General features: G+C 43.2%; 1 protein-coding gene across 3 annotated transcripts in view; it reads right to left on the bottom strand.

Moving 5' to 3' along the window:
- Window positions 1-10478: 10478 nt before the first annotated feature.
- Window positions 10479-14916, bottom strand: part of wnt5b (wingless-type MMTV integration site family, member 5b) — a 93831-nt gene continuing 89393 nt past the window's right edge. For 2 of the 3 annotated variants that reach the window (XM_052029931.1, XM_052029928.1), the window contains exon 5: window positions 10511-13996. In XM_052029931.1, coding sequence (XP_051885891.1) covers window positions 13538-13996 — 459 coding nt within the window. In that variant the 3' untranslated portion in view covers window positions 10511-13537. Of the gene's footprint in view, window positions 13997-14916 lie in introns of all 3 variants that reach the window. The other variant, XM_052029929.1, reaches the window with a different exon arrangement.

Raw genomic sequence — 14916 nt, 5'->3', positions numbered from 1 at the left:
CAAGGTACGATTCACCTTGATCCCTCTCAGGCAGTCGGACACCTGATCGATCCCTTCGCTTACCGACAATCCTCTGACGGACTCCTCGCGAACCTGTCCGAGTGCCACAGGTAAGAAGGGGTTCGAGTCCCCAGTTAAGTTAAGTTCTGTTCGGGGTTCAAGTCCCCAGTTAAGTTAAGTCCTGTTGGGGGTTCGAGTCCCCAGTTTTGGATTTGGGATTTTAAGTTGTGAATTTCAAGGTTTTGAGCTCTAAGTTCTGAGATCAGTTCTCCAGTACTACCACCCTGCCTTAGACCAGTTCTTAAGAGGGGAAATCCCCCACGGGAAGGTCAGGAACCTGAAGTGGGTGAAGGAAAGAGACCGATCTTATAGGTAATCGCAGCGATTCGTACCGTCCGATCGGGTAGAATACAAAAATGAGACAAACTCTCGATAAGTCTGGGTCCAATACCCCACTATCTAAGTTATGTAAAGACGATCCGAAGAACGAGAGTAACCCATAAATTATCAGCATGCCTCAATAAGAAATTGGGAAACGAAATATGGCCATTGGGGGGAACTTGGGACGTAGATAAATGCCTAAAGGCAGAAAAGGCAATTTGGGAGCAGAATACAGGGGAAAAATGGAAATTATTAATGTCTACTTGGAGAAAAACGGCCGAAGACCTAACAAATAAATCTAAGCAGGCTAGCTGGGAACATAATGCACGCAGAAGGGGAATTAGTGTGTGTGATGAACAGGGAAATCCTAAGAGTTGGGAAGTCCTGAAGTCTCAGTGCGGAGACCACGATGCTGAAAGGAGCAGAAGGGAGAGAGGAGAGGTAAATGAGGTGTATAAGGAGAAGAGCAGAAATAAGAATAAAAGTAGTAAGGATAAAGTGGAGGTACCTCCCGACATGTCTGGCGTGCCCCTGTTGTTCCAAAGTAATGATACGGACGAAGAGGAGGAGGATTGGATGGTCCGACCCACAGCCCCTACCTACCCCCCGGTTTCATTGCCGCCCCCATATAATGCGGCTAGCCCGCCAGCCGTCCCGCCCTTACCACCAGCGACTGCTAGCCAAGCCCCACCCACAAGACAAGTCCATGGCCCTATTGTGTCCCGAACCAGGATGCGGCTTAGTTGAAGGGAAAGCCCACAGACAGGTGGCTGTAAGGCCACAGACAGACGATGAAGCTTTTTGGCAAGGGACGGTCCTTCAATAGATTCTCAGACGGACACCGACTCTGATTCTACCACTGATTATGGTGACCCTACAGATCCCAGCCTACCGACCATGTTGAACGGGGTTAAGGGAGCCAAGGTTAAGAAACAATTCCCCAACAGGAGTGTTCCCAATCCTGATCCAGCCCAAGCCAGCGCTAATCCTACAATCCAAATTTACACCCCTTGGAAGCCTCAGGAGATGTGCTTAATCATGAGTCAGGCGCCCAACCGTAAAACCAACCCGGAGGATTTCATAGATTATGTGATTGGGACAATTCAGATGTATCAGGCCGCCCCACAAGACCTTTTCAGCCTTTGTTGCATGACCCTTACGACTAATGAAGTGGCACAGTGGAAAGAACACCTGGGGAACTATGCTGACTGGACAGCCTTTTAGGCGGCCGTCCGGCCTCAGGACCAGGTGGCCACTATTAGAACTGCCCTTCGTAAAACCCTCCAACAGCCTATTGACATAACTAAAGTTTTAGAATGCCAACCAAAACAAGGTGAGGACGGCCCAGACTTTTGGGACCGTTTCTGTTCACTTTACGGTACCTATGCGGGGGACGATGCCTACAACAGAGGCAATGCCTCCCCCCAGTTTAACGCCCTCCTACTACAATGCATCCCTGCGGGAGTGGCCTCAGCTATCCGCACTAATGACATGAACTGGCCTGACCACACACAACAAGCCATGAGGAGGGCGCTAGTCCAGTTCTGGAGTAACGGGCGCGATACGAAAGCCACAAAGGTAAAACAGGAAATGGTGCAGAGACCCCCTCGGCCCCAACCTTCCTACTCCGACAATACGGGCTATCAAATGGAGTGGCAATTTTGCGTTCCAGAAGGGGTTGACTGGTCCGGTAAAGGATACCCACTGTACCCCAATGACTTAAGAGCCCCAGTGTACGGGCCCCCTTGTGGACCACCACCACCACCCTCTCGTAATTACCTAGGACCCATGGGGATAGGAAAAGACCGGTGGCATACTACTCCACTCGGCTGGACCCAGTTGCAAGGGAACTTACACCATGCTCACAAATGCTTCCAGCCATTATTCCCTAGTAACAGCAACCTCCAATATAACCCTGCAACAGGCAGTGATGGTTTATTCCTCCCATACTGTAAAGGCACTCTTAACTTCTCGCCAGACGCAACACCTTCCCCAGGCCTGCTTAAATAGATATGAGTTAGCACTAATGAATAACCCACTCTTCACTTTTGACTAATGTATGACCATTAATCCTGCCAACTTCCTGAAGGCCCCACCTGAGGAACTTGCGGACCCACCTCATGACTGTCTAATGCGTAGCCACTTTTTAACTGTACCCCGCCCGGACCTTTCAGATAAGGCCATCCAGTAAGCCGACTTAAACCTGTACGTCGACAGTAGTTCCTACATTTCTGAACAGGGCACCCACCTTAGCGGATATGCCGCTGTAAACGACTCCCAGAGTGCGGAATCTGCATCTCTGCATCCCCCAGTCTATGCTCAAAAAGCAGAACACTTTGCCCTGACCCGAGCTTGCATTTTAGCCAAGGACAAAGTACATAACATCTTCACTGACTCCCGCTATGCTTTTGGAGTTGCCCATGATTTTGGCCAACTCTGGACACACAGGCAATTTCTGACCTACAGGTAGCCCCATACAGAATACGGCTTATGTAAATATCCTCCTCCAAGCCATCCTCCTCCCAAACAAATTGGCCATCATTAAATGCTCCGCTCACCTTTTAGATGCCTCCCCAATAACCCAGGGCAATAACAGGGCAGATATAGAAGCGAAATTGGCAGCACGCCAGGGGTCTAAAATCATTTCCACTGTGGAAAAACAAGCAGTTGTTTGCAAGCCAAAGATAGCAATGCCAGGCACCCCAGACATGGTCACTGTGCGGCAGTTACAGGGGGACGCCCCTGACTCAGAAAAACAAATGTGGAAGGCGCACGGGTGTACACACTCTGCACTACATGGCCTCTGGGTTACTCCAGTCAGTCAAGTATGTATACCTGATTCTTTGTTACCAATGCTTATTGACTGCCTACATTCTGACACTCACCTTGGCAAGGAGGGAATGAGTAACATTTTACTACGTACCTGGTGGCACCCCAGATTGGAGGAAGCAGCACAAGGCAAAATACGGTCGTGCTTGATATGCCAACAAACCAATGCTGGGAAAGGGGTGAGATGCACCCCAGGCAAAACCCCCTTGCCAGGTGGTCCTTTTGAATGCATACAACTCGACTTTATTGAATTACCGCATGTACATTGTTACAAGTACTGTCTTATTATTGTTGATGTATTTAGTAGATGGATTGAAGCTTTTCCAACCACCAATAATAAGGCCTCAACAGTGGTAAAGTTATTGCTCACAGAGGTTATACCAAGGTTTGGGGTACCCCGACGGATAAGTTCTGACAATGGCCCCCACTTCATAGGGAAAATAAATAAGGAATTGTGCGAGGCTTTGCATATCAAACAGCAGTTCCACTGCACCTACCACCCTCAGTCAGCAGGTGTAGTAGAGAGAGCTAACAGCACCCTTAAGAATAAACTAACCAAATTAGTGTCAGAGACAGGTCTAAACTGGTTGAAGATTCTCCCCTTAGCATTATACCATATGAGAATCACCCCCCACTCAGCCACCGGGGTATCGGCTGCTGAAATTGTCTATGGGCGTCCGGGAAGAACCCCATGGGACGCTGCCACCCAACCCCCGACACAGGTTGACCTTAATATCATGGGGGATGAACTACAAAGGTATTTCAGACAACTTACATCCTCTTTAAAGTTTCTTCATTCACAGGTGAAGAGCACCTTTAAACCACCTGAAGGGCAGAACACGGAATTGCCTGACCCGGAAATCGGAGACTCAGTACTGATACGGGATTGGGAGCGCCCTAAACTGGGACCTCGGTGGAAAGGCCCCTTCCAGATACTACTCCAAACACCGACAGCTGTGAAAGTAAAAGGCCAGGAACGTTGGATTCATCTGAGCGACTGCAAACGATGGCCACCGGAGGAAAGCTAATACCTTTTAAATTCGGACTCCTCACCATTACCAGTACTCTTGTGTGGGTGTTAGAGGGTAATTTGTTTTACAAAATACATATGCAGCTACATGGGAATCGCACCGTTTGTTACCCCTTGGCAGAGTCAGTGGAAGGCCTTTTTGTAGCCATGCCAAGCTGGACCCCCAGTGTTCTCTTAAAGTATGAATTTTCAAAAACAGTGTGTTGGGCAGACGGGAACTTACAGGGGGTTGCTGCCGGGTAAATGGTGCAGGGAATAGTAACAGGACCTAATAGTACAGCCCACCACCAGTCCTTCACCCACTGTTTCACCAGCACAGGGTGGGGTTGTGGGCTAGCGATTGTACAGCAACGATAGCATGTGCCGCCACTACCTGTACAGAGAGGAATTGCGGGTTTAAAGGGGGATGGTTTAGCTGTGAGTGCGCTGCCACCAGGTGTGCTACGTTACTTGCAGGAGAGCGATGGGTTTGTGGAGAAGGGAACGGGACCCACGTGAGATTGTCTAATGTCTCCTTAGAATGGCTAACCGGGGAGAATTACCTGAGGGAGCATGGGAGAGATGTTGCTGGGATCTCTTGGTATTCTCAAATGCCCAGTCCACGGCAATCGGGTAATGTAACCTGCTACTGGGCTAAGGAAGGGTATGTGTTCCTCTTTAGTGGCACTTACACCACAGCCACCCCCACTCTGCCAGCCTGGTTTGCAATAGGAACGATTGGGCCCGTCACAGTCCCCTGCCCCCAGAAGGCTCATGTCCGATGAAGACGTGTGGTGCGGTCAGTTAGTGAGGAGTTCTGTGAGGATTGGAAGGATCCTATGTCATTGGGATCTCCCTTAGCATCGTTAGGCTATGGATTCCTGAGTGCTCTCTCTCTGGGGGGTTCGGCAGGAACTATAGCCGCAAAAAACCAGAACTACCTTATTTGTGGACTGGCTGCACTGGGAAACAGTACTATGGAGGGCCTGAAGGCGGTGAACCGGGAACTGGCAGAGCTTCGACTTTATGCCCAGCAGACCCGGTATGCTGTGGACTACCAGTTGGCTCAGCAAGGAGGAGTATGTGCTATAGTTGGAGACAAATGTATCACCAATGTGAGAGATGAGTCCTACAACATCTCCCATGCCATTCAGGTCATTCAGATGCAAGTAGATAGCTTTAGACAGGGATTTACAGGAGGGACAAGTTGGTTGGAGTGGCTGCTAGGAGGGTCGTGGGCATCATACCTGCTGCATGGAGCGGTGGGACTAACAGTGATTATAATAGTATGCTGTGTGGTGCTGGCCTGTCTAAATACCTGTTGCAAGGTCCTTATTAATGAGCTGTCAGCCCCGTTCTCAGCGCCGCTCTAGTTTATCATGAAATGATAAAAAGGAGGGAATGAGGAAGTGAAGGGTTAAGAATTGTAACCATACCTATAACTGGCAAACAAAATATATATATATGCATTTATATTTCTTTAGCAAGGACTAGCAAGCTGCTGACCCACTAGTTAGGTTAGGATGTTAAGTATGTTAACTGCTTTTGTTTCAGGTAACGAACCATTCCGATATGTCAGACGGTGGCGATACTGAGTGTAATTAACATCGAGGTGAAGACTTGGTCTGAACAATGAAGGGTGATACCTGCCTTTGAAAGCCTTGATTATAACTCAATTATACTAAGACAAAAGGTGTGATAGCTGTCTCGGGATCTCTATAGTTTGACCGAAACTCACGGCGCCGTCTGCATGGGATGTGCGTGACAATTCCTGTATAAATGTCTGTCTGCCCTTTGTTCGGGGAGAACTCGGGAAGCAACTCTTAGTGAGTGCTGAAGAGAATTCTCCTAGCAGTGCACTGCTAATAAAGGTATTTGTTCGAATCGACCTTGTGGCACTGTGTTATTTACAGCGGACGGAAAGGGAAAATTGATTTCGGGATGACACTCCGAGGATCTATCCTGGGCCCAACACATTGATGCAATCATGACAAAGGCACACCAGTGGCTCTACTTCATTAAGAATTTGAAAAGATTCAGTATGTCACCAAAGACACTTACATATTTCTATAGATGTATGGTGGAGCATCACAGCCTGGTATGGAGGCTCCAATGCACAGAATTGCAAGAGGCTGCAGAGGGTTGTAGACTCAGCCAGCTCCATCACGGGCTCAACCATCCCCACTATCAAGGACATCTTCAAGAGGTGGTGCTCAAGAAGGCAGCATCCATCACAAAGGACCCTCACCATCTGGGACATGCCCTCTTCTCATTACTACCATTGGGCAGGAGGTACAAGTGCCTGAAGACTCACACTCAACAATTCATCCAACAGTTTCTTTCCCTCCGCCAACACTACCTCATTATTCCTTTCTGCACTATTTATTTACTTCTGTAATTTATAGTAATTTTATGTCTTTGCACTGTACTGCTGCCACAAAATAACAAATTTCATGTCATCTAACTCAGCGATAATAAATCTGATTCTGATTCTGTCTCTCACAAAGAATGTTGCAAAAGCCACAACAGCAGTTCAGTAAATTTCCAAATAAGAATTAAGAGTACGGCAATTTTTTTTCTTGCACTGGACCACACTGACTGACTCGAGCAGTGGCAAACAGAACGACCAGTGTTTAACTCTGTAAATTGCGGTAAGCACTGGGCTTCAATGTATATATCAAATGCTTAACTCAGAAACTCAGAAGGTCAAACCTGTCCATTCGTAAGACTGTATAGGACTCCAATAACGGAACCCTGACTTGCTGAGATTCCTCTGTATTACACCAGGGAGTTGCCTTTTGAAGAAAAACATGATGATACTGGGGGATCTCGACAGGCCAGGCAGTATCCATGGAGAAAAGCAGGCGGTCAACGTTTCGGGTCAGGGCCTTATAAGGATGCTGCCTGGCCTGCCGAGTTCCTCCAGCATCATCATGTTTTTCATCTAGATTCCAGCATCTGCAGTCCTTTGTTTCTCTAGTTGCCTTTTGAATATGGGAGTGCATTGATTTCAATGGGGATTGTAAAGCAATAGATTTAGGAGAAAATGGGAGGGTAAATTACTGTTATTAGAAAATTAGTTTGTTTTTTTTAAAGTGTTTTCAGGTGTAATTAGCATTATTTGTTTGGAAATACTTCAACAATTTTAATTTTGTTAACTATTTACTTAAATTTTAATAGTTTTTCAGATGACTATGAGTGTCACATTTTAAAACTAATAAAAAATTACTTGCAACTTTCTAGCTGGCAGAGCTGGGGGTGGGGCTTTTCTGATTGTCAGGGACTGGGGCAGGGGCTTCTCACTGGGCCACTGGAAGCCTTGCCAATGTGTAGATTACACCACTGGATGCTTCATGTCAACAAATTTGGCCGTCCTCATTAGGACCAGGTAAGTATGGCATCTCCAGGTAGGAGAACAGCCAAAACATCTTGTTCAAAAAGCAACATACATCTAAATTGGAAATACAAGAGCTGTGTGAACAAAGGAAAACTCTGATCCACATGCCAAAAAAATTCTCCCTGAACACTTGTCACACATGTCCACTATCCTTTACTGAATATCAGACAGAATTTATTTTTTACTAATCAATCGCTGTTAATTTAAGGCCATAATCTCAATTAGTTGCATTTTCTATATTTTTACCCAACATAAAGTGATTTCTATGCCGTGCTATTTAAGTTGCTCATGTTAAATGTTTTGGGGTGTAAGAACAAAAGTAGACTATACAAATCAATATTGGAAAAGAACACACCACACTACCAATATGCTCAATGTCTATTTACCATAGAAGAACCATAGAACAATATGGCATAATACAGGCCCTTCAAACCACACCTATGACTATCTAACCCCTTCCTCCCACATATCCCTCTAACTTAAATTCCTCCATATGTTTATCTAACAATCTCTTGAACTTGTCCAATGTATCAGCCTCCTCCACCACCCCAGGCAGCACATTCCATGCACCAACCACTCTCTGGGTGAAAAACCTCCCTCTGACATCACCCTTGAACTTCCCACCCAATACCTTAAAGCCATGTCCTCTTGTTTTGAGCATTGGCACCCTGGGAAAGAGGTGCTGGCTGTCCACTCTACCTACTCCTCTCAATATCTTGTATACCTCTATCATGTCTCCCCTCATCCTCCTTCTTTCCAATGAGAACAGCCCTAGCTCCTTTAATCTCTCCCCATAATCCATTCTCTCCAATCCAGGCAGCATCCTGGTAAATCTCCTCTGCACCCTTTACAACGCCTCCACATCCTTCCTATAATGAGGTGACCAGAACTGGACACAGTACTCCAAGTGTGGTCTAACCAGAGTTTTGTAAAGCTGCATCATCACTTCGCGGCTCTTAAACTCGATCCCCCGACTTATGAAAGCTAACATCCCATAAGCTTTCTTAACTACCCTATCCACCTGCGAGGCAACTTTCAGTGATCTGTGGATATGAACCCCCAGATCCCTCTGCTCCTCCACACTGTCCAGAATCCTGCCATTTACCTTGTACTCCACCTTGGAGTTTCTCCTTCCAGAGTGTACTACCTCACACTTCTCTGGATTGAACTCCATCTGCCACTTGTCAGCCCAGCTCGGCATCCTATCAATATCCCTCTGCAAGCTTCTACAGCCCTCCACACTATCCACAACACCACTGATCTTTGTGTCATCTGCAAACTTGCTAACCCACCCTTCAACCCCCTCATCTAAGTCGTTAATAAATATCACAAAAAGCAGAGGTCCCAGAACCGATCCCTGCAGGACACCACTAGTCATAGCCCTCCAATCTGAATGCACTCCCTCCATCACAACCCTCTGCTTTCTACAGGCTAGCCAATTTTGAATCCACACGGCCAAGCTTCCCCAGATCCCTTGGCCTCCGACCTTCTGAAGAAGCCTACCATGCGGAACCTTGTCAAACGCCTTACTAAAATCCATGTAGACCACATCCACTGCACTACCCTCATCAATCTTCCTGGTCACCTCCTCAAAGAACCCTATCAGGCTTGTGAGGCAAGATCTTCCCTTCACAAAACCATGCTGGCTGTCCCTAATCAGTCCATATTTCTCCAAGTGCTTATAGATCCTATCTCTTAGAATTCTTTCCAACAGCTTACCCACCACAGACGTAAGGCTCACGGGTCTGTAATTCCCTGGACTATCCCTACTACCTTTTTTGAATAAGGGGACAACATTCGCCACCCTCCAATCCTCTGGTACCATCCCCGTTGAAAACAAGGACTCAAAGATCCTAACCAACGGTACAGCAATCTCCTCCCTCGCCTCTCGAAGCAGCCTGGGGAATATTCCATCAGGCCCTAGGGACTTATCTGCCCTAATATTTTCTAACAACTCCATCACATCCTCTCTCTTAATATCTACATACTCCAGAACATTACCCTCACCTACACTGTTCTCAGCATCATCAAGACCCCTCTCCTTGGTGAATACTGAAGAGAAGAAACTTCCAGAAACTTTACCTGTGTTTTCAATTGCTCCTCATTCTTTTCCTCATTGATTATGAACTCCCACAGCTGTTCCCTCACTGACCCCATTGTTGCTGCTCTCACTTTATCTTACCTCGTTCTACTTTGTTGTGTCTCAACCGGGTATGATGAGATTGCAAATCCAAAAATAATTACTCATCCAAATACTGCAAACCCAAATTGGTTTAGCCTTGCAGCAGTGAGCCAAATAATTTATTACTGTGTCTCTTCCCAGCAGACGATTTGATTGCCGCAATCTGTTATAACCCAAAGTTTCAGAGCACATCAGTTCTGAAGTTTCATGACATTCTTATGTCCCTAATGGTTATTTCTTATGGCTTCTCCAGGTAAGATATACAAATTGGTTATAAATTGTTGACTTTTTTTATGCTGTAAAAATTAAATTAAGACTGTCATAATACTTCTAAGCTTGTATCAAGTAAGAGTCATATAATTACTTTTCATTTGTCTTAGCTGGATTCAAGACCAAGTTTTAAAACCAAAACAAGTAAATTTAATCTTCCTGGGCTGCCCAGCTTGTTTGGAATTATGATAGATAATCTGTATAATTATTTAATTATTGTATCAAAAACAAAATACATGCTTTGGATTTTAAAAGATAGAGAATGAAAACCTTTTATTACAATGAAAACAGCTTAATTTAGTGGGTGGAGTAATGAACAGAAGGACAAAGTAACTTCATGTATTCAGGTATTCTAACAATGCCAAACAGCCAAATATTAATCTCCAAGGTAAAATAAACAAGAACATAAAGAATTCTCCAAAATCTTTATTATAGTTGTTTGAGGTAAGAATGCCATTTTAAGAAACTTTGCAGTGAAGAAAGGGTTGTTATCTAATTAGACTTTATGTTAAATAATTTATAGCTACCAAACCTGTGTTAATTAAAAAGTATCATTACAATTTTTACTTTAGATCTAGACGGTGACACAAGTGAATGGCTTATGTGTTTCTTGCATTGAAATGAAATGCAGATACATGAGATAACAACATATTGTTAAATAGAAATACCTCATCATTCCAATACAATGTAAACAATTAAACTGTAAAAAGACTTCTTCAATCAATTTCCACAACCGTTGAACATTTCTTTCATTCTTTCAACCAATTTCAAACATTTTGCAAATAGTGCATTAACATATAGGTGTGTGGTTACCAGATGTCACAAATATTCCATCCAAAATAAAGGAAAAGAAGTGAAATGGGGTGGGTGGGGGAAATGCCAGAGACGCTAAGCCCATAAATCCACAGCTGTATTCCAGAGTACTAAAAGACGTAGCCATAGAAATAATTGATACATTGGTTATCATCTTTCAAAATTCAATACACTGAGAAATAGTTCCTGCAGATTGGAAGGTGGCAATGATAACCCTAATAATTACATAAGAATTGAGAGAAAGCAGAAAACTGCAGTCTGGCTAGCCTAATGTTAGCAGTGAGGTAAATGCTAAAGGCGATTATAAAGGATGTCATGAACACTTAGAAAGTATCAGTGGGATTAGACAAAGTCCACATTGATTTATGAAAGGGAAATAGTGTTTGACAAATTCATTGGAGTTTTTAAGGAGAAGAATAGATAAGGGAAAACCAGATAATTTGGTGTATTTGAATTTTTTAGAAGGCCATTGATAAACTTCTACATAAAATGTTAGTTTGCATAATTAAAGCACACGGGATTGGGGTTAATATACCGGCATAGATTGAAAATTGGTTGACAATCAGGAAGCAGAGAGTAGGAATAAATGATTTCAGGGTGGCAGAGGGTTACACAGGGATCAGTGCCTGGGCCCCAGCTATTCGCGGCACCCATTGAATGATTTGGCTGCGGGAATCAAATGTAACGTTCCTAAGTTTGCCAATAACATTAAACTGGATGGGGTTGTGAGGATGACATAAAGAGACTTCAAGACAATTTAGACAAGTTGATGAGTGGGCAAATACATGGCAGATGTAGTATAACATGAAAAAATATGATGTTATCAACTTTGCTGGGAAAAATAGAAAGCAAAGCATTATTTAAATAGCAATGGATTGAGATATGTTGATGGACAAAGGGTGTTCATGTACACTGGTCACTGAATGCCAACATGCAGGTGAAGCAAAGAGGAAAGAAGGCAAGGGTTTTGCATACAGAAGCAAAGTTGTCTTACTACAATTACACAGCTAGTGAGCACATCTGCAGTATTGTGTGCCATTTTGGTCTCCCACACTAAGAAAGGGTATCTATGCTATTGAGGAAGGCTTATCAGACTGAAATCTGGGGTGGTTGGACTGCCGTATGAGGAGAGATTGGGTTGACTGGCCTTTATTCACAAGAGTTTAGAAGAATGAGAGATTTCAATGAAACGTACAAAATCCTAACAGGGATGAAGTAGCTAGATGCAGGTTGTTTGCCCGGCAAGTGGGGTGTAAGTCTCAGGGTAGTGGGTATAACATTTAGGCCTGAGATAGGGAGAAATATCTTCATTCAAGGGGTGGTGAACTTGTGGAATTCTCTACCACAGAAAGCCAAGTAAGGAGAAATATAGATTTCTGGACACAAAAGGCAACTTGGGGTATGGAGAGCAAGCAGTAAAATGGTAATATGGTAATCATATTGAATGATACATCAGGCTTAAAGGGCCAAGTAACCTACTCCTGCTCCATGGTTCTATGAACTTGGTATGTACAGGTTCTCATTTATACTTTTAGAACTTACTATCCATCATCAGTTGAGGAAAACTGACAAAAATTAATAAATTTAATGCATCATTGATATATTTAATTTATTAAGTCTCATTCAAAGTCAACAGATAGACAAATGAAAAGATGGTTCTGTTGTTTTAGGGCAGCCAGCATTTGAGTTTTAGCTTTCTGAGAATATTTTTTATTGAGTATGCTTTTTCATTTGGTTTTATTCCCACAAACGTAGTATTCCCAATCTCCACACATTTTATTTTAAAGCTGTGTGTTTCCACTTTTAAATTTTAACTATTATTAAAGAGAAATAATATTTATAACATTCTATGCAACCAAAAGATATTTAATCTTAAAATATGTATCTTTGCACAAATCGAAATTGCGGTATAAGAGTAGTGACATGCCTGTTTTCATTCTGGCACATATTTTAAGTACAAGCATATATACACATTTGTGCAGAATGTAAGTTAAAAGTATACAAGTACCTTGCAAAGATGGATAATAAATTTTGCAAAACAACAGTGCAGGTTATTAGGTCGCAAAATACAATATACACTTACAGCTATTTGAAAGAGAAAATTATTAAGCAACTTAAAATGAATTAAGTAAACTGATACCCACACCTTACAGGATCTTTTTCCTTTCTCTTTAAGTTCACTTGTAGGTTTCCTTGTTTGTGAGCAGTCCCAGCTATTGGTGTTAAGGTTGTTATGCTTATTTACAACGGATATGGTACTTTACTGAAATAGCTGGTAAAAATGCTGATGGGAGAAAAAGACAAAAGCTAGCTTTCAAAACTGAATTAAATTAGGTCAGAATGCAAAATTTTGTGACCTCATCTTCAATAAATAGTCAGCAGACAAGACTTGGTCATTAATGCTACACTCATATACATTGTACAAGGAGAGCCAGAGAGGCTAAAGGCAGAGTGCAGTAACTAGATCCAGTTAATTTTATATATATATATATATTCTTTTAGAAGTGATTATAAAGCTGTTCATTTTATCTGGTAAGTGATTCTGTTTCTCTTCTGAAGTCTGAGGATGCATACATTCACCATATTAGCAGTAGTGCTTGGATAAGTGTAGACTTTCCGGGCACTCATTACAACAGAAGGGTTTTTTTGAGTTAAATTATTTGCAAACAAACTGATCAACTATTTGGGTGCACTTTTTGCATTTGACATAGCAGCACCAATGGAATTTACAATGGCATCTTTCGACTTGCACGGTCTTGAACTGGTCATAACCCCGTCCACAACACATTAGCTCACAGCCATCCATTCCCTCAGAGGTCTTGTTACAAAGGCGGCCTGTTGTGCCTAGTGAGCCCGTGGTCTCATTCTTCACACAATAGTCAGGGCTCTGGTCAAGATAAACAAGATCATCTGCAGTGGGAGGATTGAAGCGACTGTTTACCAGTTCCAGCTTCCCTTTGCGGTTGATTTTCATGGCAGCTGCACTGTCATACTTTTCTTTCAGCAGATCACCCACCTTCCGGAAATCAGCTAATTGAAGCCAACATGTCTTCAGGCTGCAGGAGCCAGAAACGCCATGGCATTTGCATGCCACATCTGCCAGATTATACACAGCCTGGAATAAAAGGACAGAACAACCTTTAGAAATTAGGTTTCATGAAACAAGTCAGCAGTGTTAGTGTCCATTTATGAATAATGCTTAACAGCTCTGTTAATTCCAGGTGCAAAATTAGTAAACCTGTATATCTCTGGACTATAGAGAGCCTAAGAATCAGGATTCATGTTCCTGATTGCTAACAAAAATGATATTAGAATACGACTGCATAAATGGTGAGAGACATAGTCAAAACCAGAAGCATGTCCTACCATGAGTGAACACATTCAGCAAGGAAATAAACTGTAGGAGAAAAATAAATCAGCAAATTTCAAGTAATTCAGGACATAGAATAAAAAGAATGTGCACTCTACAAGAAGCACATTTTATTCAAAAGGTTAAATCTAAAACAGATCATAATGGTAAATAGAATTGCTAAGAAATCCTAAGATTGTTTTTGGATGAATTTCCATCATCTGTGTATGTAGACGTACTTTGCATTCATACCTACATGTATGAGTGGTGACATGCAGATTAGGCGCTGGTAGCCCTTGGATATCTTACCACACAGTATAAAAACCATGTATGTTACTGTCCTCTGCAGGCAGGAGTCATATGATAACAGCTTGCACTTTTATAACTTGCTTAAGGTAGAAATGCAATTAGAAGAGCATTGGGCCCACAAAATATGTCAAGAGCCACAGAAATTTCCAGGACAGAATTTAGTTTGGATTGGTGGCAGGAGAGTAAAACAACATAGTCGTAATGATGAGCTGACTTACAATTGGCAGGGGACAAAGTTTAAGAAATAGAATTGAACAGTGGCATAGATGCGTGAAAGGAAAAGCAAGAAGCAGGGGAGATGAGCCTGTGAAAGGCCAGGGGGGAAATGAAGGAGGAAGGGAAAAAAGACTGATCCCAAATGAGATGAATCCAAAGGT

Source organism: Pristis pectinata, chromosome 15 (genome assembly GCF_009764475.1).
Source record: "Pristis pectinata isolate sPriPec2 chromosome 15, sPriPec2.1.pri, whole genome shotgun sequence".
Taxonomy (NCBI): domain Eukaryota; kingdom Metazoa; phylum Chordata; class Chondrichthyes; order Rhinopristiformes; family Pristidae; genus Pristis; species Pristis pectinata.
The sequence above is the reverse complement of the archived record's forward strand: the minus strand, read 5'-3'. Positions and strand labels throughout refer to the sequence as shown.